Source organism: Monodelphis domestica, chromosome 2, assembly GCF_027887165.1.
Source record: "Monodelphis domestica isolate mMonDom1 chromosome 2, mMonDom1.pri, whole genome shotgun sequence".
Classification (NCBI taxonomy): domain Eukaryota; kingdom Metazoa; phylum Chordata; class Mammalia; order Didelphimorphia; family Didelphidae; genus Monodelphis; species Monodelphis domestica.
Window position 1 is genome coordinate 224,898,655 of NC_077228.1, and position 24,967 is coordinate 224,923,621.

General features: G+C 37.3%; 1 protein-coding gene across 1 annotated transcript in view; it reads left to right on the forward strand.

The window, feature by feature from the left end:
* RGS9 (regulator of G protein signaling 9) overlaps nt 1-24,729 on the forward strand; it is a 95,203-nt gene extending 70,474 nt beyond the window's left edge. Inside the window, exons 13-17 of the mRNA XM_007482755.2 lie at nt 219-334; nt 3,462-3,549; nt 6,446-6,584; nt 13,728-13,813; nt 17,573-24,729. Of these exons, the coding sequence (XP_007482817.2) occupies nt 219-334; nt 3,462-3,549; nt 6,446-6,584; nt 13,728-13,813; nt 17,573-17,744 (601 nt within the window). The 3' untranslated portion in view covers nt 17,745-24,729. The remainder of the gene's footprint in view (nt 1-218; nt 335-3,461; nt 3,550-6,445; nt 6,585-13,727; nt 13,814-17,572) is intronic.
* The last annotated feature ends 238 nt before the right edge of the window (nt 24,730-24,967 follow it).

Sequence of the window (24,967 nt, forward strand, 5' to 3'; positions counted from 1 at the left end):
AGGCTGTAATTTGCCTGAGGTCTCATGAATAGTAAGCAACTGAGGCAGGTTTGAATCCTAGTCTTCTTACTTATTTCTACTATCCCACAGGGTTTCTGTTTTTTGTTTTTTTTTTTGTGAATGTTGTGGAAAAGGTAGGAAGAAAGGAGCATCAAAATTGGAGGCTATAGCACTTTATCTATTTCTGAGTCTTTATGTCTATGCTATTCCTCTTTCAGGGTGGACATCCCAACCAAAATGAGGGTGGAACGATGGGCTTTTAACTTCAGTGAACTGATTCGAGATCCCAAGGGACGTCAGAGTTTCCAGTTTTTTCTGAAGAAAGAATTCAGTGGTATGTATGACTTTTATCTCCCTTATACATCTTTTTATGCCAGGCATGGATCTTGGGAGGCTTTTAGGAAAGTAGAAGCAATTTCCTGGATCTTCTCACAGTTTTATTTGTTTTGTGCTCTTCCTCCAACTGTTCCTCCTTTTAAAGCTTTCAGAAATATTTGCCAGTCCCTGGTAATAGCTGACATTTATTTATATGGAGCTTTTAAGTTTACAGAGTGCTTTGCATAATTCATCTCATTTTGACTTCAAAACAACACTGTGGAGTAGGTGCGACAGGAATTATTACCTATATTTTACCAGTGAGAAAACTGAGGTTCAGGGAGGTTAAATGAGTGGTAGTTATATAACTAGCAAGTGACAGAGGCTGTCTGAGCCCAGGTCTTCCTTTTTTCAAACCATGCTGGATCTCATGCCAAATAATCCTTGGAGAGAGGATTCTAGTGTTCACTAGCTCACAAAATCTCATGTCCCAGGGCTCCTTTTACCTTTTTCCTTTGCCTACAACCCTTCCCTTGCTCATCAGGCAAAGGAGTCTACTGTGATATGTAGCCTTGATGTTTCTTCTTTCTTCTTAAACATAAATTCCGAGACAAACATAGAAAGGGAATGGAAAGAGAAGCCAAGTGTATTAACTTCTTTAATGTCCCACTTCCTGAGTTCCCTTTAGCTATTTTTTTTCTTTGTCATGTGTTTTTTTGTCCTGACTAGGCAGATCAACTTTGATGTACAATCTCAGGAAAATAAAAGTCTCCTCAAGGTATTCACTACTGCATCCACAAAAACAAAATGATGTCTGAGAAATAGCTGGGCAAATCAGGAAGCTAAGTCAGAGGGCAAAGACAACAAACACACACACACACACACACACACACACACACACACACACACTTCCTTCCTTGAGCAGAGAGTCAAACTGGATGTGAGAGCTTAGATAAAAGGGATCTCTTTCTCATTCCCTGTCCCCAAACCCATGCTTCAGGGAGAGCTAATTATTGGAGGTCTGGTACTCAAGTTCCATACATGAGAACAACAAGATGGTCCTTGATTTTTCTTCCAAATGATTCCAACTCATCTGTAGGATCCATAATCTAATTCTCATGGACATACCATTAACATGTCTGATTACTTCTTTAAAAATTTTTTTAAATTATAATTTTTTATGACTGCTTCTTAGAAACTATTATTTTATAATATAAATTATTAAAAATTATTCTGTTTACTAATTATAGTGACAAACCTCAGACAAATAAAAATGCATTGAATCCCGAGAACCAAGTGATCAGATGAATTGCAGTTCCATCTAGTGGTCCAAGGGACAAAATACAGCGGTGACAATTCACTCAGTACATCACACCCACAGATCTATTAACTATAAGAATAATTCTCTGTAACAATCCTTTTGTCTTTTCTGTGCTATCTGCTGCTTATTCCCTCCTTTAGGCAACATGTAGGCTTCAGGCATGAATTAGGTGAATAAACTGTTAGCTCTTCAATTTAACCTTACCTACCTAATTTAATTGCCTCCCCCATTCAAAAGATACTTCATTTCTATTGTTCTTCATCTAATATAGTCATGTTCAAAATCTAGGTTTCTGTAGCCTGGCTCCCACACAGGCTCCCACACCTATAATGACAACCAATATTCCTAATTATCAGTATGCCTAGAATATCTCTAGGATCCTTTCCAACTCTTAAAATTTTGCCTTTCTGGAGCTTCTATTGAATAGAATATATTTTTCCTTGGTTATGTTTGGACTTGAATTGCCTACTAGACTAGTGTCTCCTCTTTCCCACTTCTTTTTTCTATCTGTAACATGTCCAAGAACTTGCCTACATCCAGAAGGATGAAGAGGGACATTCCTCCCATTTAGCCACCTTCCAACCCATACTCATCACCCTCCATTCTGTACTCCTATTGCCACATTATTTATATGACCCCTTTCCCCTAGTAATTCCGCTTCTACTGTCCACTTATTTTTGAACTGCAGAATGGTGGGATGAAGAAACCTATGGTACACCATAATGTGATGAGGCACTAATTCAGTTGCAAAAGAAATGAATGATTTTTGAGTTTTGGTTTTTGTCTCTTTCTCCAAAAAAAAAGTATTGATCTTTACCTTACATCACGTCAAAAGTTGACAGACTTTCAATTTGGATCACATAACTTTGAAAAACTAATGTGGAATTTTGTTATTATATGCCAATGGTAAAATAAATAAACCTGAAAAAAAAATTAAGTAGTTCATCTTTGCCATGCAAAACCAAACCAAACCAAAACAAATAAAAAACAACAAACCACTTAGGAGCCAGGACCAGAGATAGGAGGTCCTGGGTTCAAATGTGATCTCAGATACTTCCTAGCTTTGTGACTTGGGCAAGTCAGTTAACTCCATTGACTGTCTTCTGTCTTTGAACCAATATATAGTATTGATTCTAAGATAGATACTAAGGACTTTTTTAAAAAAAGTTCACTTAGTTGAATATTAATCACTCTATCAGTCAACTCATCAAAACTATTAAATGAGGCTTTTATTTTTTATTATTTTATTATACATTGTGCATTTTGGGATAAAAGGGAAGAAGGATACAAAAGACATAGAAAGTACTTTTCCTACCCATATCCAATTGGGGAGTTGAGATATATACACATGCACATTCATGCACATATACAAATATGTCCCTTGGAATAACTCATGATGATAAATCCTATTACAAACTGCCAAAAAGGCAGATTAATTAAATTTAAATAAGAAAAAAAGATTTCTGCGCCCTAGTTATAGGTCAGTTTGTTTCAAGCAATATTTGCTAAAGTGAATTTCTAATATAATAAAGGAACAGCAGATGATCCCATGGAATTTGTTGTAATGGGATTTGATCTGTGTACTTCAATAGATGGAAAGCCTGGCACTAAGCCCAGGGTAATTATTCACTAGGAGCCATTTGAAGATAGGAGTATTTTGCAGAATTCAGAAAGCAAGTAGCAGCCCAATGAATTTATAAGGAGGTAGTAAATAATGAATGAAATTTTGATCGACCTCTGCTGTCCTATTCTTTTTTTCTTCTCTTTTCTTGCAACTCATTTTTCTTTTGGTTCTTGTCTGTTTGGTTCCTCTTAACTTCTTCAGGGGAGAATCTGGGATTCTGGGAAGCTTGTGAAGATTTGAAGTATGGAGATCAGTCCAAGGTCAAAGAGAAGGCCCAGGAAATTTACAAGTGAGCAATGGAAAGATTGATGTTTTGTGAAAATCTTTTCCTTAGTCTCTTCTTCCACCAATTTGTGCATTACCATCCGTTCATGAATAGCTGAGCAAATCTGACTTGTATGAAGTTAGATTGCCTGGATTGCCTACAAATTGGGTATGGTCCCATGTATTGACAAGAAACTAGGGAGACCATGCTTTTCCTGACCGGAAAATTTGCAATGTCTTTAGATTCCTTGTCTATCTAAAGCCATTCAGTTAAAAGTACACAATGGAGGTCCATAAATCAAAAGCTCATCTCTCCAGTTGTGTATTTTTGCTTCATTGAAGAAGTGTAGGTGTGTTATTTGTATGCATGTATGCTGAGTTTGCATATTTCTCTTGTCACTCCAAGTAACTACAATATTTCATCCCTTCTTGGGATATTTTTCCCCCTGAGGCTCCTATGAGGAACGTCTATGTAACTTCTTCCTCAATATTTAAAACCAGTGATGGTGACAGATTAGTTTTTTCTTTAGTCCACTTCAACTCTCCAACTCTCCATAAAAAGGAGTTTTGCTCCATAGTAGATTAATCACAACTTGATCTATAAGAGAAAGAAGATGCCTCACTTCCATATCATAACATCCTTATGGATTAACACCAAAGGACTAATACTTAAAATACTGATTTAGCACTCCTCCCAATTCAGCCTCCTTGTAGCAATGAGGGTAAGAAAGAGATAATTAATAAAGAAAAATAAATTATTAATTTGAGTGAAACTATCAAACCAAGAGAAGGATTGGCAAATGAGAGGGGAATAAGAGAATTTTTGAGATTAGATTAGTATCAAATTAATTTAAGCAAAACTAATTGTAAAACTTGAAAGAGGAAGAAGAAAAATCTTATAGCAATATTAAATAGAGAAAAATATAAATCTAATACATACCTTTATTTTTTCAATTTTGACTGTTTTATTTTCCCCCAACTACATGTAAAAACAGTTTCCAACATTTTTCAAAGAATATTGAGTCTTAAATTCTTTGCCTCCCTTCCTTTCCACCCTGTCTTGAGATGGTAAGCAATTTCATATAGATTTTACATGTGCAATCACGTAAAACATTTTTCCATATTGGTCCTTTTGTAACACATAACTTCAAATGAATGGATTAAACAAGGCAATAAAATGAAAGACTGAAAGAATGAATGTAATGGAATATGACTGCATTGTAAAAGAAGCAATGGATGTGATGAATGGAGGGAAGTATGGAAAGACATGGACTGATGCCAAACAAATTAAGCATAACTAGGAAAACAATGTATATAAGGACTATAGCAATGTAAATGGAAAGAACAACAAAATGGTTGAAACTTAGTTCTGTGAAATGATAATGTCCAAGCCTGGTTCCAAAGAGGAGTTATGAGAAAGTATTTACCCCATTTTTTTTTTGGTAGAGATAAGAGAGTATTTATATGGAATACTGTACATATTGAGCCTTTTTTTTTTTTGACATATTGGTGAGTTTTGCTGCAATGTTTACCTCTTCCCACCCTTCTTTTCTATTCTGTTATCAGGGGTAGTTCTCTGGGAGACATTGGGCTTGGTTATATTGAAGGGTGATGTAAAAGCAAAAAAAAAAAACCATAGAATTCTATTTTTTAAAAAAAGAATGAATTTAGCAGCTTAAAATTTTTTTGTTCATTAATCTGACAGCTTTTTTTTTTAATGTTTACTTACTATCTTGGAATTGATACTGTGTGTTGGTTCTAAGGCAGAAGAGTAATAAAGGCTAGGCAATGGGGATTAAGTGACTTGCTCAGGGTCACATAGCTAGAAAGTATCTGAGGTCACATTTGAACCCAGGACCTCTTGTCTCTAGGCTGGTTCTCAATTCACTGAGCTACCCAGCTGCCCCTGGGTATCCTATTTTTGTTCTAGTTTAAGACCAACAACAGATCTGTTGAGAAATAAACATGGGAAATGAGTAGAGTGAAGGAAGGGTAGCCTGGATATGGATAAACTTACTTCCCAAGTAGACTCTGAGGTATTTGTGGATTAATGAAAAGAAGAGTATTTCTGGAACAGTCCATCAATGGGTGGGGGAGTGATAAGGGGCAAAAATGAAACAGACTCAAGTAAAACGACATTGAATTTCATGGGTTTGAATTTCTAGTCAGCCAGCTAAGGTTTTGGAATCAATCAATTAACCAACAAACAAGCATTGATTAGGCACTTAGTATCAGAAAGAGTGCCAGATATTGAGGATACACAGAGAAAAGCAGTAGTCCCTGCCCTCAGGGTGCTTATAGTCTAATGGAGAGATAGCATGAGTAGAAATAAAATGGATGATTTTAAGTAATCTATACACATGCATGGAACACACACACACACACACACACACACACAGAGTAGGGTGGAGAATTTGTTCCAAAACCTACCATGAATGGCCAAAACCTTACTGACTATATATATATATATATATATATATTCTCTCTCCCCACTCCTGCCCCCCTCAGCTCAGTACTAAGCAACCTCCTCCCCCAAAAATATCCTTTAAAAAAAGTGAAAGCAGAAGAGACAACTGAGGGCACAAACTACCTGTTTTTAGTGCCAGGTAATGGGTCTTTTTGGCTTATGATTTACTTCCAAGTCTAAAGAGAGACAGATATTTGTCTGATCATTTATAGACTTTGAGTGTTATAAGAGTATTTCAGCTCTGAATTGTCTTGGGCTCTCACCAAACACAAATCTAGACTGCAAAAGAGAGAATATTGGCCATGCTGGATAGTGATTATGGTCTCCTTGCCCTAGTTTCTATTTAGGGCTACAGATTCTGTAGATGAAGGCTGAGTTATAGACCCTTAGTCCAAATCAGTTTGACCCAGAGGGTTTAATACTTCATTCTAATAATTTCTCATTAACTCTCTAGGCTTTTCCTGGCTCCAGGAGCAAGGAGGTGGATTAATATAGATGGCAAAACCATGGACATCACGGTCAAGGGACTGAAACATCCTCATCGTTATGTTCTTGATGCTGCTCAAACTCACATCTATATGCTCATGAAAAAGGTTTATTTTTCTTTCCTTCCTTGCTTTCTTATTTCCTTGCTTCCTTGTTTCCTTGCTTCCTTCCTCTCTTCCTCCCTCCCTTCCTCCCTCCCTCCCTCCTTCCTTCCTCCCTTCCTTCCTCCCTCCCTTCCTTCCTCCCTCCCTCCCTTCCTTCCTTCCTTCCTTCCTTCCTTCCTTCCTTCCTTCCTTCCTTCCTTCCTTCCTTCATTCCTTCCTTCCTCCCTTGTCTTTCCTCCCTCCCTCCCTCTCTTCCTTTCTTCCAACTTCCTCCCTCCCTTCCTTTTTTCCTTCCAAATTAACTTCATATTAAAGTGGACAGACCAAGACCATATATGTACCCATGATCATTATCTGTGTTAATTGTCCAGATAGCTATTCCCTAGATTTAACATTCTGTCTCTAAACTCCATGCCTATATATGGACTGTTCCTCATTTCTCAAATGTATTCTCTCTTCACCTCCACCTCTTAGTTTCCTTCAAGGCTCAGTAAGTTCTGACCCCTGAGGAAAAAAGAAGATAAGTCTTTCTAGATCCCTGGAAGTTGTCAGCATTATCTCCCTTATCAAACTGACTTATATTTGTAGTACTTATCTGGTGAGGACCCTGTGGTGTAGTGTAGAGTGATGGACTTTTAAAGTCAGGATCCAAGCTGAAATCCTGTTTTTGCCATGTGGAAGTGTGATATTAGGCAAGTTGCATCTCCTTTCTGGAACCCTCATCTTTAAAATGAAGGAATTACCTGCCAACTTAAAAGTTCTCTTCTAGCTCAAAACCTATGATCTTATAATCCTCTACTGTATCCCCTAGTGGAATGTAAGTTCCTTGAGGGTAGGGAATATCCATGTTTGAAAACAAACAAACTAGCATATGACTTGCATGTAGTAGATGTTAATAAATGCTTGTTGAGTTAAATTTTTGTTTGTATGTACAAAGGATCTCATTTCTTCCTAGAGATAGATGGAGAATGTATGAATCTGGAAAGAAAAAGAAAGTTTTTGTTTGACTAACAATTTGATTTTGTTTGAGGCAGACACTATATGAGTAATTCTGTACCCACAGAGATAGGGCTTCTCTCTATATCTATATCTATATCTATATCTATATCTATATCTATATCTATATCTATATCTATATCTATATCTATATCTATATCTATATCTATATCTATATCTATATCTATATCTATATCTATATCTATATCTATATCTATATCTATATCTATCTACATTTCTATCTCTGTCTCTATCTCTATCTATATATATCTACATCTATATCTATATCTATATCTATTTCTACATCTCTATTTCTATCTATATCTATAGGATCTAAATTGCTATATGTGAGGCCCTTTTGGAAACTACTCTTTCAGGCTAATAAGGTACAAGTCGATTCAATAATCATTTAAATGCCTTCTATATTTGCTAGATCCCTTCTAGATACTGGAGATCCAAAGACTGCCCCCCCCCCCAAATGCCAGCTTAATTACCTCATTAAATTACACTCTTTTATACCTGTGCCTCCTTCCTATTTTTGTTGGAGAGGTGGGGTACTAGAGATGCAGAATACTTCATATGCAGTCAGTGGTGATTCCTATATTAGTCAGTTGGCTTAACTATATTAAAAGGAGACAGATTAGGAGAAATGGCTATAATGGTGGTATACGGAAATGTAAAATTAAAAGGCATGAATAAAATGTCAACTAAAAAACACCTTCTTTGAGAAAATTCTATCTATAAAAAGAGAAGCTTATAAAACAAATAAATTTGAACAAATTAAATAAAATGTCACTAATTTGGGTCATACATTCAGTTTATGATACTTTTGACAGTTTGCTTGATCCTAATTAATTATTCATATTCTAAGGCAGCTTACAATTTACAAATTACTTTTCTTGTATAATCCTTGGAAAATTCATACAAGTATTCCTATTTTACAGGTGAGGACATTAAGGCTCAGAGGGAAAAACAATGAATTTGGAATCAGAGGTTCTAGGTTAAAGCCCTGAATTGCTACTAAAACTCAGATTTCCTCATTTGTAAATAAGGGTATTGGAACTGGTCCCTTGAAGCTCTGCCTGTGATCTTATATTTTGACTGAAGTTATCTAGATAGTTAAGTGGTAGGACCAGAACTTGAAGTGAGGTCCCAGAATCAGAGAGTATGATCTAGGAGGAATTTAATTCAGTTCCCTCAATTGCAAAATGATGTATTAGATAACCCTGGGGGTCTCTCATGTCTTTTTTTTTTAAACCCTTACCTTCCATCTTGGAGTCAATACTGTGTTTTGGCTCCAAGGCAGAAGAGTGGTAAGGGCTAGGCAATGGGGGTCAAGTGACTTGCCCAGGGTCACACAGCTGGGAAGTGTCTGAGGCCAGGTTTGAACCTAGGACCTCCTGTCTCTAGGCCTGACTCTCAATCCACTGAGCTACCCAAATGCCCATCTCTTATGTCTCAATCTATGATCAGTGACTGTAGAGGCGGTTTAGTCCAGGGGTTCCTAACCTGGGATTCATGGATTCCTAAGGGATCTGTGGAGAGATTTTAGGAGGTGAAAAAATTTACCCCTTATTATATATGATATATTATATGTATTGTTATATATTATATTAACCTTTAAATGAAATTTAACATGCAGGTAACAGATATTATTCTGACAAGGGATTTATAGAGCTGGAACTTGATCCCAAGTATTTTTACTCTAATTCCAGTACTATTTGCACTACACTAGATTGTCTCTCTTTTTTTTTGTGAATAAAGCAGGAAATTTATTTTTCTATGGATTTTCAAGGTGATATAAGCAAGAAGAATTTGATATAAGAATTTGAATAAAGGTTTAAATGTTTTAATTATATCAATATATTATACAATTTAGGTGCTGGACTGGAAAAATCATTAGCTCATCTCATTTTGCTTATTTACACTATATTTTAGTTTGATCATATATATTTTATTTGAAGATAATATAAAACCCATGACCCAAAGTCAGGTGTATGTCTGACCCCAAGGGACTCTAGCTCTGGGCTCATGTGGACTGGATTTGGTGGTGGTGGTGGGGTGATCCCTAAAAGAAGATATCAGGCTTAAAAAAAAACCACAACTGTTGTTCATTACACCCACACCCCAGTGGAAATCACTTAAATAGAGCTCATGTCTAGAATCTCCCTAGAGACAAGAATCTCTAGTCTCTTCTGGAAAAGGACCTAATGTACAAAGTAGATCAAGGGCTGCACAACAATTTATTTCCCCTCCCACAAAAAAAAAATGTCTAAAACACAAAAAATCTCACAAACATATTGACAAATACTTAACACATGATATAGTTACATATTATATTCTTCCCAGGAGATTAATTCTTATAACACAAAACATTTTAAGAAACTTCTAGATAGGCATTTATTTCACTTTGACCTGGCATACTGTCCATGCAAATCACTGAAGCTCCATAGTTTTTGGTAAACTGCAAAGCTCATCCTCTAGTTGGTTATCTTTTCCTCTGAAAAGTATTAGAAAGCACTTCTTGCAGTGGAATCAGCACCTGAACCTACCACCAGCTTTGGACCTCTTGAACTCATGAGATGCTAGAAACATCCATCTCAGAAGAAATCACCAGAGACTCAAAGTCCAATCTCATCTTGTACAAGCTGCCACATGCAAGAATTGGCCATTGCTTCAGGAATGGGAAGAAGAGAAAAAGCTCTTTCTCTTACTGGAAGAAAGCTTGAAGGGTTCTGACATGCTTGAGGGATGGAAAGATATATATATATATATATATATATATGTATATATATATATATGGAGAGAGAGAGAGAGAGAGAGAGAGAGACCGATAGATAGAGATTAGAAAGACACTGAGACACTGAGAGTTCTTTAAGAGCTTAAATAGCTCTCTTTAGTGCAATTTTGTGGGTTTTTCTCCTCTATAATTGATCTATATTAGAACCATACTTTTGTTTACAGTTTCAGATTTGATATTTATATTTCATTTCCTTTTTTAGTTATATCACTAAAATGACTGCACTGATGCCTTCTCCACTCCCCATTCCTCCTTCTGGGGGAACCATGGGACTAATGAAGGATTGTTGATTCCCAAGGGCTAAGTCATTCAGTGCTAAGAAAGGGTCCCATCTCACTAGAAGTGGCCCACGTACAAGCTTAGCTCCACAAATGGTTCATGAAATGGACCCACATGCTCTATGCAATGGGCTCTCAATCCAACTCTTGTTACAGTAATAAAATTCAATTCCTTTAAAACATTCTATCAATTTTTCACTGGTCAAGATTGGTGTTCCTCTCTTCAATAGCTCATAAAAAATAGTGAAATTTAACTAGATTCATCTTACAGAAGGATTTTATAGCAGGGTTTCTTTAAATAGCAACTATCCCTAGTGTATTAAAATATTATTTCGTTTATGAAAAATTCCATCTACACACAAGTTTTCAGCTAAAAAGAGTAAAAACCTTTAATTTTAGTAATGGATCAGTTCAGTTTACAATTAAGAATTCACCATTTACAACTAACTTTATAATATAGAGACATTTTCAACTCTTTTCCTAAGGCAAATCCCATGTCAGCAAGAACCATTTATGGTCAGAGGATGAATAACCAGGGCTTTGCCTTCAGGGCATTGAGATTAGAGCCTTGACAGCACTTACACTCTTATAGTAGCATAGACTATTCTGAGTTTAGCTTCTAGTTAGCAAGAATGATCAGAAATCACTAGATGGCCCATTTTCCCTAAGTACTTGCTATCCATTCTCTTCCTTTCTCTCCCTTCTCCAACTGCTCTATCTCAATTGAGCTCTTCAGTAGATGACCTAGAGATTCAAATGGTAGATTTAGTCCATAATACTTGAGTTTGAATCCTGCCTCAGACATTTCCCAGCTGTGTGACCTTGGACAAGTCACTTAGCTTTCTGTCTGCCTCAGTTTCCTTATCTATAAAATAGGATAATTATAAAATCTACCTGATAGGATTGTTGTAAGAATAAAATAAGATGGCATATATAGAGCACTTTTAAAACCTTAAAGCCCTCTATGCATGCGAGCTCTCATTTTTGTTATCATTAATATTATTATTCCATGGAAGCTAAAATGTTTCGTGAGTCTCTCTCCCCTCAGGGGGTTGGTGTCCCAGGATCTTTTCTCTTTCCCCACTAAATCTCTTAAAAATTTACTTGATGAGGGGGCAGCTGGGTAGCTCAGTGGATTGAGAGCCAAGCCTAGAGACGGGAGGTCCTAGGTTCAAACCTGGTCTCAGACACTTCCCAGCTATGTGACCCTGGGCAAGTCACTCAACCCCCATTGCCTAGCCCTTACCACTCTTATTCCGTGGAGCCGATATACAGTATTGACTCCAAGATGGAAGGTAAGGGCTTTAAAAAAATTTAAAAAATAAAGTTTACTTGATGCCTTGTATACCTGGGCAGCACAATGGATAAAGTTCTAGGCTTGGAATCAGGAAGAGTTACCTTTCTGAATTCAAATCTGGCCTTAGACACTTGCTAGCTTTGTGATTCTGTCACTTAATCTTGTTTACATGCTCTGTAAAATAAGCTGGAGAAGAAAATGGCAAATTGCTCCAGTGTCTTTGCCAAGAAAATCCCAAATGGGGTTGAGAAGAGTCAGACAAGCCTTGCAACAACTCAACGACAATAATTTGTACAGCTTGCTTTGAATGTATTTTCTCTAGTTTGTTTCAGATACCAAAATTGCTAGTTATGGCTCTGATTGGATCAAAGTTGTTATAACCAAGTTTAACAGCATGGGTTAAGATTATAGTTGACATTCATTATAATTTTATGGTTACAAAAAGCTTTCACATCCGTGATCTCATTTTATGATAACAACCCTGAAATTTAGGTAGTGTAAGTAGTATTATCCCCATTTTATAGAGGAGGAAATAAAGACACAAAGAAGTTAAGAGTCTGACCCAGGTTCTTATAGGGTTTAAGTAGCAGAGTTGAAATTTAAATCCAGCTCTTTTGGCTCCACATTCAGAACTTATTCTACTTGGAGGCAGTTTGATACAGTGAAATAAATATTGTCTTTGGAGCCTGGGGACCTGCAATTCAAATCTTGATTCAAATTCAAATTCTGATGCTTACTTCTGATTGCAGGCAAGTGATTTCTCTGAGCCTCAATTTCTTCATCTGCCAAGTGATAAGGTTGAAATAAAGGGTCTCTCTTTTCCTTCCAGTTCTAATTCTAGGATCCCATTAAGTGACTATGCACAAGGCACTGGAATGCCTTCAAAGATGAAACAGTACTTGCCCAAGATCACATAGCTAGGAAACATTAGAGGGGGGTATTTGAACTGGTCTGATGCTTACTCCTTGTGTGACTTTTCAAATACTATCACTCAGTCATTAGCACATCTCATTTTCGGTGCCATAAATCATGTGGACTGACCTTTGGAATTTGTTGTCATAAGATTTGATGTGATGGCAATATGGTACATTACAGCATAGGAAGGGTGCTGGATCTGAGTCCAAATCAAGGGACTTGGATTCAAATCCTAATTTTACTACTTATCTATGTGACCTTAGTCAAATCTCAAAGCCTCTATTCTTTTTTAAAAAAAAGAGAGAGTTGGACTAGGTTGCCTCTGATGAACTTTCCTACTCTTAATTCATAGGATCCTAAACTATCTTCATAAATTTACAGGTGTATATGCTTTATCATTTATCATTTCTATTTTTTTGGTTTTATTATAAAGTCTCAAACCCTGACCACTCTAAGCTAGAGGAATTTCCTTGAACCTTTCCTGAAATTCTGAGAAACATTCACAGAAATGGAACTTGGTAATTGTTCCTTTATGGCTCATTTTTTGTTCTTTCTCCTATAACCTGAACCTGAAATTTAAGGGCTATTTGTGAAAGGACATAGAAGATTATGTTCAGGGCTCATTTCTAGTACTTTTCTTCTAGAGGATGCATTGTGTAGAGAAGATTGTCTGTTGGGGCAAAATCTCTTTGATTTTGACTGCCACCTTAGTAGGAAGATTTATACATTGGATGTGGAAGAAAATAATCCTTCAGCTTTGTTGTTTTCTATCTTGGAAGAACTTGAAAAGCACAAGCATCTTTCTTTTGATTTAGCTCATTCCCTCTTGTAATTGCTATTTTTTCTTTTGTTCCCATCAGGATTCTTATGCTCGATACCTAAAGTCTCCAATCTACAAGGAAATGTTGGCTAAAGCCATTGAACCTCGGGAGACATCCAAAAGAAGGCAAGTGGAATTGCTCTAACTGCTGGTTGTAAGCAACCAACTTTTAATTGTATAGATGGCACAAAGGAGGATAAGGTAGTATTTTTTTCCCCACTTTGAGATACTTCAGAACTCATGATTCCATCAAGATATTACTAAGTAACCACTTTAAGTAAGTTTTTCTCCCTGATGTTATTTTAGAAGGATTTGGTTATATTTTGATGCAGTAATTTTCATAGCAAGAAAAATAGCATCTCATTGGATTTAAATCAATATTTCTTATTCCAAACAATTGGTGCATTGCTTAGGAATTAATGTGCCTTTGCTTTTCAGTGGCCTTCTTTAGTTAAAGCTTTTGTTAATGATGCATGGGAGAATGTTTTGAACTCATCGGAAGTGGAAATCAAAGACTTTATTAATGTTCTAAGAAGTGATTGAGTAACTTAAAAGAAAGTAGATGCAGGACTTTGGTGAGAACCTTTCCAAGACCAAATAGGTCTTTGGAACAGCCACCAACTCTTCTACACCTGCCAACACAATTATTTTTAGCACTGACAAATAAATTTACATTTGCAGGTAGTTAGTTCATCTCATAACAGTCTCTTTACTAGAATGCATCGTTAGGCAACCCAAGGAGAGAGAGGAAAAGAGATCAGAGCTACACATCAAAGAAGGCTCAAAAACAAAACCAAACTTGGTTTCATTGTTAAAGATAATGGGCCTGTAATAAAAAAAGAGGAAGAAGGAAGTCTTTGTGTTTCTTCTACCCTGTTCACTCCTAAAGCAAGGAACATGCAAAGGACAGGAAAGCCTTTTCTGAAGGCAGCAAGAAAGGACCTTGATAGTTTTACACACTCTGCCAATAGAGTAGGAGGAAAGGAACCAATACCTTTGAATCACTTGTGACTTGGTGCTGGTGTGACAGAATGGTTAAGATCTTTGGGTAACAAAGATAATTAAAGGTAATTAGCTCTCTGACCATTTGTGTCCTAGATGATTTTTTTCCCCACATAGCAATATTTGATTGGTGGGAAGAATTAAGAGGTAAATTAAGGAATCAGGAAGGTACCTCTAATCTCCTGATTAATCAGAACTAGTATTGACTACTATTTTTAATCCAATTCCATGAACTTTGTTATTAAAAATTTTTCCTCTCATAAATACTTTATATGATTACTCTGTGCTAGGCAAGGGAGCTGCAAAGACAAAACTGAAATAAATAGTCCCTGTCATCAGATAAGTATAATATAGTTTAGGGTCTTATGGGCATAAAAGAGCAGTTCTCAGAAAGTGCTGTTTGGAAAGTGTGAGGAGGAAGAAAGCAAGAGAGAGAAGAAGATGAAGAAATTGAAAGAGAGAGGGAGATACATCTATTTTCTTTCAGTTGGGAGACTGATAGGGACACCATACTGTCACAACATGCATATAATATAAGATAATAATGCAAATATAAAGCAGTAGCTGTCAGAGCATTTGGTAAGGGGCTCCAACTCTTCCCAAAGCATCTATTCATATTTCTGCCCATCCTCTTCCCCTCTCTCAAGTTTTGCCCCTATCCGAAGCATCATGGGGCCATTTAGTTAGAGAAGGACATTTATTCCTAGGGTGGCTGGGTGTAGTTCCTTGTCAGAGATCTAACTGCATTCTTTGATCAGAGGACAAGCTTGACTTTTGCCAAATAATTATTAGGCTTCATGGAGTGCAGAGCTGTAATGAGGGTGGGTTGACCAGAGTTTTTCCTTGTGGTGACAAATTAGGGGGTACCATATTGCAAGGGCACTAATAGCATTTACAGTACAGCATTGAGGTGAATTTATTTCCTATTTCCCCCAGTTCCTGGGGCAGCTTCTTTAGCAGTGACCTTAAGCCAGTATCCCAGGATTTCTGTCTCCCCTAGGACATGGTAGTGTTTACTTCTCCACTGAAGGAACTTGGTGTATGTGCATTTGTGTGCAAGTATGTAAAAAATCTAGTCATGGCTCTGCCTGGGCATCTAGAATTCCTAGTCATGTTGGCAGTAACCCTGGAGATAGCCTCTAGATTGGAAGCAGGTCATAGCCTTGTAGGAATTTGCTTAGGCTTCTTCTGAGTCCATAAAGCAGAGTAGATGGCTTCCACACAGGGTGCTTCATAACACTGGATTCTAAGACATGAAGACAGAGCCCAAACCCTTCAACGAGTCTTTTACTTGACTAAAGTGGGAAATGCTGAGGCTGTTACACATGACCACCATCAGGATTCCATTTAGTCTACTCTTGGGACAATTCTATGTATTCCTTTTCTTTTTTAAACTCTTATCTTCTGTTTTAGAATTGATACTAAGTATTGATTCCAACGCAGAAGAGTAGCAAGTATGAAGCAAATGAGATTAAGTGACTTGCCCAGGGTCACATAGCTAGGAAGTATCTGAGGCCAGACTTGGACCCAGGACCTCTCGTCTGTAGACCTGGTTCCCCGACCATTGAGCCACCTAGCTGCCTCATAACTATTTCTTTTTTTAAAAAAAAATATTAATTTAATTTAATTGATTTTTAAATTTTCATTTAATTCATTTAATTAAGAAAAATTTTCCATGGTTATATGATTCATGTTCTTTCCCTCCCCTCCTCCCAAACCCTTCCTGTAGCTAATGCTCAATTCCACAGGGTTTTATGTGTCATTGATCAAAACCATTTCCATTCAGGAACCTGACTCAACTTCTTGAGTTCACACAGAGACAGAAACAGAGAGAGAAAGAGACATACAGAGACAGAGATGCAGAGACAGAGATAGAAAGAGAAAGACAGAGAGACAGGCAGAGACAGAGACAAAAAGGGGGAGAGAAAAAAGAGAGTGAGAGAAAGAGGAGAGAGAGATGGACAGAGATAGAGATGAAGACAGAAAGACAGAGACAGAGACAGAGAGACAGAGAAAGAAAGAAGGAGATAGAGAGGGACAAATGGACAAACAGAGATGGAGATGGAGACAAGGAGACAGAGAGACAGAAAGAGAGAGAGAAAGGAAGGAGAAGAAAGAGGAAAAAGAAAAGGAAGAGGAGGAGGAGGAGAGGATGTGATGTGTAGGAAATAGCAAGTAGGTCAGTTTGACCAACAGAGCATGTAGAGGACAGTCATATGTTATCATCTTGGGAAGATAGGCTCAAGCTAGACAGTGAAGGGTTTTAAAGACCAAATGGTCTTTGTTATGTGATAATTTTCTACAGGCAATGAGGAGTCCTTGATGCTTCTTGAGCAGGTAGTGTCATATTCAGACCTGCATTTAAAAGAATAGTACTTGGGAGCTGTCTGATGCTAGATGAGACTGAATTTGAATTCCAGGAAGGCTGGAATTCAAATTCAGTCTTATCATTCATTAGTTGTATGAGCCCTGGACAAGTCACTATCCTCTGTTAGCCTTAATCCACTTGAGGAACAAATTATGAACCACTCCAGTATCTGCCAAGAAAATCTTATACGTGGTCTTGATCTGATGAAACTGAAGGACTCAACAAGAACAAAACTTTACGAAGGATCCTGTGTAGTGGAGATTGGCAGGTTGTAGGGAGACCATTTAGGAGGCTATTAAAATGGTTTGGGTGAGTCTTGAGAGTCTGAAGTAGGAGTAGGGTAGTTGTTTTGGGTGGGAAACAAAGGAGCTATGATTGGAGTGGAAGTCACTTGAAGAATGAACTGAACACATCCAGATCTTTTTTTCTCTCCTCAGCAGCAATGTGCTTTCCCTTGTGCACCACTGAAATTAATTCTGTACCCTGCCTCTCTCACTGTCTTTCATTTTCAATAGCAGTCTCCCATTCATGCGGCGTCATCTCCGGTCCAGCCCAAGTCCTGTCATCCTTCGGCAGCTGGAGGAAGAGGCCAAAGCTCGAGAAGCAGCCAATACTGTGGACATCACCCAGGTCATGAGCAAACTGGACCGGAGGAGCCAACTCAAAAAGGAAATCCCTCCTAAATAAACTAAGGCGCCCTGGCAGGGTGAAGGAATGGTTGTGGGGAAAGGGTTTTCAAAGAGGCAGGGAAAGTAAAGAGAGTCACTGAACTGAAATCCTTGTGCACATTCTCCATCCTTTTAATGAGCACCCTTCCTTTCCAGGTCCTTCTTCCATTGGCTCCCACCACTAGTATCACTAGGGCAACCAAGGCTAATTTCCCCATCCTGACTTCATAAAGTAGCAGAAGTAGAAGATGAAAAGCTTGGGGATAGAGGAGACATCTGACTCATAATCACCATATAACAGCTTATGTTAAGGTCTGGGATGTAGGAAGTAAGAAAAATAGGATACTTGTGAGTAGTATTTCAATGAGAGAAACCTAGAAATGGAATGCTTCCTTCTCTCAAGCTTAGCTATCTTAACCACATTAATTAAGAAGTAAATCTGAGGGGCAACTAGGTAGCATAGTGGATAGAGCACCAGGTCTGGAGTCTGGAGAACCTGGGTTCATATTTGGCCTCAGTCACTTCTGATCTGTGTGACCCTAGGCAAGACATTTAACCTGATTTATCTAACTTTCCCCCTTCTTTCTTAGAGTATTACTAAGACAAAAAAAATAAGGGTTTTTTAAAAAGTAAATCTGAAATGTTCTTTACTGCTATTATTTTACTTGATATACAACTTGAAAGAGATTTTTAATAGTTTAGAAGGAAGGATGGGACTATTTGAGGGGTTCAGTAGTTGCTTTTTTTTTTTTTGCTCTCACCTGTCCCAGGCTATCTAACCCCTCCAGGTCTAGATGGGCCATTCTTTTTCCATGATGCTCTTAATTCATTTCAACAAGCATCTATTAAAGGTCTACCATGTGCAAAGGAGAGAAGGCATTTATATAGAGCCTGCTATATGCCAGGCACAGTGCTAGGTGCTTTACAAATATTATCTCATTTGATCCTCACAACAACCCTGCAAGATTGGTGCTGTTATTATCTCCATTTGACAACTGAAGAAAATGAGGCAAACAGAGGTTAAATGGCTTGCCCCTGGTCACACAGTTAGGCAGTATCTGAGGCTAGATTTGAATTCAGGTCTTCCTGACTCCAGGTCCAACATTTTATCCACTGTGACACCTAGCTGCCTCATAGTGCAAGATATTGTGCTAAATGCTGGGGATACAAAGACAATTGCTCTCAAGGAGCTTTTATTCTACTGGTCACATTCTTATGGTCAAAATCATCTTTAAGGGGCTATTAGTAGTTTGTTTCCAACTCACAAAAGATTGTATGAAGTATCGTAGTTGTCAAAGTTAAATTAAACCCCCTTTTTGTATTTAGTAACACTTTCAAAGCCAATGAACTAGGGCATATTTTTATCTTCTTGTTCAAGCATAAGAATTCCAGTAATTTTTACAATGAACTTTTCTTTAGGATAGGAACATCCTATGGGTCCATATTTAGTATAAGCAGTCAGAGAGTAAAAAATGAAATGAACACAAACATCAAATCAGGAAATAGGGACAGGTAGGTGACTCAGTGGATACATACCCAAACCTGGAGTTGGGAGATTCTAGGGTCAAAACTGGCCTCAGACACTTTCTAGCTGTGTGACCCTGGGCAAGTCACTTAACCCCCACATAGCTTAACCCTTACTGCTCTTCTGCCTTAGAAATAATACTTAGTATTGATTCTAAGAAAGAAGTTAAGGGTTTAAAAACAATTAAGCAAATATCTTTAATTTTTTTTAAAATTTTACTTTTAATTTTTTCCCCATGATTACATGATTCATGCTGTCTTTCTCCCCCTTTCCCTCCCCACTCCTGGAATTGACAAACAATTTCAAGGGGTTATACATATATTATCATAAGAAAGTATCTTTAAAGTCTTCTTGCCAACTGATACTGGCCGGGGCTATGCAGCTATGTCTTTTCTAAAGTGGATGGATGACATGAAAAAAGTAGGTTGATTGATCTATAATTAGAGTTAGTGATAATCCCAACAGGCTAGCAGCAGCCAAACCAAGATATAGGTAATTCTGATTTTTTCCAGCTTAACTATTACTTGATCCTTCTGGCTTTTCCCCTGCTATAGCTTTAGTGCTTATGATAATTGTCAATTGAGGCAGGAGAGTGACCCAACAATTATGACTGGGAGGCTAATGTCAAGGATGAGCTAATCATTTCTATGACACCAAGAAGGCAAATGAAAGAAGCAAATATGGGACCAACCTTTTTATATGTGTGGCCATTGGATTCATGGAGATGAGATGACCTTAAACACTTGTTTATTCCTTTTTTTTGTTCATTCCACTTTTATCAAAGTATTACTTTCTTAGAAAATATGATGTGTGGGCATGGTGGGGCACACCAGTAATTCCTGCCACTGAGAATACTGAGCCTAATAGATTGAGCTTGGGAATTCTGAGCTTTAGTGTGCTAAACTGATTGGAATCTGGGAATAAATCCAGCTCCAATATGGGTGAACTCCCTCAAATTGGGAGTTGCTCATGGAGGAGTTGGCCAGATCTGAAAATGCAATGGGCTAAAGCTCTTATAAGTAAATAGTGAAACTGGGTCTGTGAGTGGCCTCTGGACTTTCAACCTGGGCAAAGTGGGGAAATTAAAAAAAAAAAAGAAAAATACTCTAAAAAATATAGCTAGACAAGCTCTATTTTCCTTTACTCTAAAAGATGTGAAAGTTCTCATGCAAACTGACATTGTACTCATTTACAAACTTTTGGACTTGTGATTTTATATGTATAAGAAACTTCTAGGGGAAAAAATTCCCTATGCCAATTCCAACTGGTAGTATGGTATGATATGTGTGTTATGATATGGCTTGGTATAGTATGGAAAGATATGGGATGGTATTATACTGCTAAAATTATTCTGCAGTTATAGTCTTAATGAGTTGTTTGGGGAGCACCAAGAGGGTTCACACAACCTGGATGTCCAGGGTAAAGTAATTCAAATTCAAGGATTCCTGACTCTAAGGTTAGCATGTTCCATGTTGCTTCTCATCACAATTTTAGCTCCAGACAATTCTGCGTCCTGAATGTATACATCTGGCAAAATAGGGGAGAATGAAGCATATTTTCTAAACACCAGAAATATATGAGAAGAGTGGGCTGGCTGGGGTTTGGGATAGTATGAAAGAAGAGAGATAGAATACTATCCCTCTATTGGTATTCTTGTAATCTAAGGATTTTTTTCTTTTCTCTTTCTTATTTTTTTGGTGAGGGTAAGGATGGGAATCTATGCCCAGAAGGAATGGATGGCCAATCCTATGAATTCTGTTTCTAGGTCAAGCAACCATTTTAAAGCAGTCATTGAAATTCTAACCAATTGTATCACTGAGAGACTTGGAAGTTTCCATGGAGATATGGGGAAGGTCTCTGAATGCTGTTTTTGATGCTGTGCTTTTAGAAATACACTATCTGTCACCTTCTGGTCAGTTTATTCTCTGTCACTATCTTCTAGCATTTATTAAATACCTCTTAAAAACAAAACACTATGTATGCTTGTGGAGAAATAAAATCAACACCAAAATTACTCCCTGCCCTCAAGGGACTTAAATTTTATTTGGAGTAGGACCAATGAAACAATATGTACGTATAATATTAAAATAAATATACACATATTTACACATAAAAATACACACATACATACATGAAAAATTATATGAAGATATTGTAATTACACAGACCAAAAGCACAAACATGATCTCCACTTTAATACTATTGTAATTACAAGGAACAAGAATTGGAACTAATCTTTACTCCTAAGTCCCCTGTCATTTTTCACTCTCAGTGTTAGATTTCTAGCTTGCAGGGATCATGATTCAGTTTTCTTTGGCAGGACTTTACAGGAGATTTGACCACTAATTATAGGTCTTCGGGCATCAATACCCATCTCTTCTGTTCAGCTACTCTCAACCAGGGACCAAGACAGTGGTAGACAGTTCAGCAATTGTTTGTAGAAGATGGGCGTGATCAATGATCAGCCATGATCATTCACAATGTTTACTCCAGCTCTTTTCTTATCATTTTAAGGATTATTTGAATCACACTCTCTATTATCTATTTTGCTTTGTCTATGTAGACACAGACCTAGATTGCTGCCATTTTCAGCACAGGGAATTTCACCTGTGAAATCCTATGTACAGAATTAAGGGGAGCTATTCTTATAAACCTAGTTTGAGACCCTAGTTTGCAGAGCCAATGCATATTCAGAAATGAAAACTGATCTTGATTTTAGACCTTGATTTAAATTGAGAGAGAGAAAGTTAGTATGGTGAGGTTGATAAGGTAAAGGAAAAGCTGGGTTCAAGTCTTTTTTATTACTATCATTTTTTTCTTAGATGAACCCTTACCTTCTGTTTTAGAATTAATATGAAGTATTGGTTCCAAGGCAGAAGATCAGTAAGGGCTAGGCAAGGGAGTTAAGTGACTTGATCAGGGCCACACAGCTAAGGAGTGTCTGAGGCCAGTTCTTAACCCAGGACCTCCTGTCTCCAGGCCTGGCTCTTTATCCACTGAACCACCTAACTGCCCCACTAGGTTTAAGCTTTTCTTTGAGAAAATACTAGCTGTGTGATCCTAGGCAAATAACTTAATTTCTCAATATTCCCAGGCAACTCTTCAAAACTATAGGTTAAGGAAAATGCTGATTTGCATTAGTAGAGGGAAGTTCAAACACTAGGAGTTACCTAAACTTATAAAATCATAGATCTGGATACCCTTCTCTGTCCTGCCCTCTCACTCCAATGGAAAACTAGAACCATAGTTCAGATTTTGAGAGGTCATAGAATAAAGAGGAAAGAATATTGGGGAAGAAAAAGAAAAAAGAAAAAGCACTGGACTTGGAACCAAAAGGCTTTTGGGTCTTAGTTATTTCACTCACTAGCTATGAAAACATATACAAGTGATTTTCTTTCTCTTAATCTTAGTTTCCTTATCTGGAAAACAAAAAAGTTGGATTAGATGCAGTCTGAAGTTCTTTCCTTAGATGCCTAGGATTCTGCATTCAGCGATTCTATGCTATTATGAGAGAAAGGAAAAGAAATCCCCCAAACCTTAGATATCCATTATTTTTAGTAATCTCATATGATGGAATTTCAAATGTACATAATAAATGGAGGCACACTTTTTTTTTTTTTGTAGAAATAGAAACCTCTGACTAAAGGACTGCCAGAATACAATGTAGCATCCATGGGAGAAGTATTGTGACCTAATTGAAGAATTATTACCTCTTTATTAAAGGGCAATGAGAGGAGAAAAATTAGAGGAATTGGAAGTGTGAAGTCAGGTATATATGGGCAGGAAGAAATGACTTATGAAAAAACAAGTGTTAGGTTGGCAATGATAAGAAGGTACTTCAGAACCAAAAAAATGCTAGAAAATCATACCCCATACCAGGGAATCTCCAAGATTCCATGGGTCTTACTGCCATTTTAATTGGTTTAAGGGAGATTTTCCAGTCTATGGCAATATATACCACATTTTAAAATGAAAGTCAATAGGAAAATAGAATATACTTAATCTTATTTTACAGTCAAATTTGCTTTAAAATAGATTTGTTTTTGACATTGCTTTTCTGGAAAACAAGGAATGTCTATAACACATTCCATAGTTAAAAAGAAATTGTTTTGGGGTTACCTGTATTTTTGGAAAGACTATTCTATATTAGTGTAGATACTTGAGGGTTCACTTTATGGTGGGAATGCTGAATCACACAAGATATACTTGTCATATTCTTTCTTTCACTGTTCAATACACCAGTGCTTTATTATACTTTTTTCTCCTCCAGTTATACAGCTTCCTCACTAAAATAAAAGAATTATAGAATTTTAATTAACAAGCACTTTTTAAGCACACACTATGTGCTTAAAAGGAAGCCAGTAACTGTGTAATGTTATAAGGGGCTTTAGAGGTCATCTAGTTCATCCCATATACTATTTCAATATATGGAAGTTTTCTTTCAGGTGTTTATACAGAATTTTCAAACCCATTACAAATGGATTTTGGGTCAGTCTCTTATTCTCACATCATCTAGCCCCCTGTGATATTCCCTCTGTTATGTATGAAGCATTTGCCATTTCTCCACTTCCCTAAGTTGACTGAAATGGCTATCTTTTCTTAAAGCCTAGCAAAGAGTTACCATTTCTACTTTTACTAGAATAAAGAAATATTTGAGGTGAAGGCAGGACACCATTATCATTTACATCCCCTAATACTTCATCTGACCTACTTAGATATATAAACCTAAGGATTCCTGGGTTTTGCCATCAGTCCTCCAGCTGAACTTTCTTTTATATGTTCTTTTCCTCAATTTGAGTTTAAGCCTCTTAAGAGAAAGGGCTATCCCAGTTTTTCTTTTTCTACTCTTAGCACTTAACCTAGTACTTGGAACATAGTAAATGCTGAATAATTTTTTTCAATCATTCATTCATTCACTCAGGACTTCCTTATGAAAGGGTAGTCTGAGAGGCTGGTGTCATGGTTGGTCAATCCAGTTCTTCATATTCATGTCTTTGAAAAAATAAAGTGCTGAGGGTCATTTTTGGCTAGGAAAACCCTAGTTGGGAAAAGAGGCTATAGGAGAGGTGATGAAATAAGAGCCACTGGTAGGAGGAAAGAAATATTCACAAGTAGGGATCAGCTTCAGTTGAGACTTTACCTCCCATCTGTCTGTTTATTGGGGGATTCTGTGGTGTGAGGGAATGGAGTGGGATGGGGACTAAAGTGGGGAGTCTACTTGTACTGCTGCCCTGGCAGCTGGGCATAGAATTGGAGCTGGGGTCTCAGGTTGCTCCAAAGATGAGTTCAGCTTTATAGGCAAAGTTACATCTTGGGAAATTAAATAAAGCATTTTCAAGGTATCAATATACTTTACCTTCCATGTGAATTTGTGTCTAAACATTAAAGTCTTCTAATGTCATTTTACCTTCTCTATATCATGCTCCTTTTTTTTCTTTTTTGCACTGCTTGTACAATAAAACTGAATTCAGTCAAGAAACAAGGTCCTTTTCTGGTTTGTTTTAATGCTTTTTCCTATTCTTCCATTCTGCTGTTTTTTGTTGCTATGCATGTTTTTTTTTTAAAATCACTGCCTTGCTGCTGGAGGGAGAAACTTGGTATATTCAGTCTCACAACATAGAATCAAGTTGTGCTCAAAGCTAGGGATCATCAGATGCCCTAGCAGAAGGAGTATGGGAATTTTACCCAGCATAGAGTTTTCATGGCCAACTGGGCTA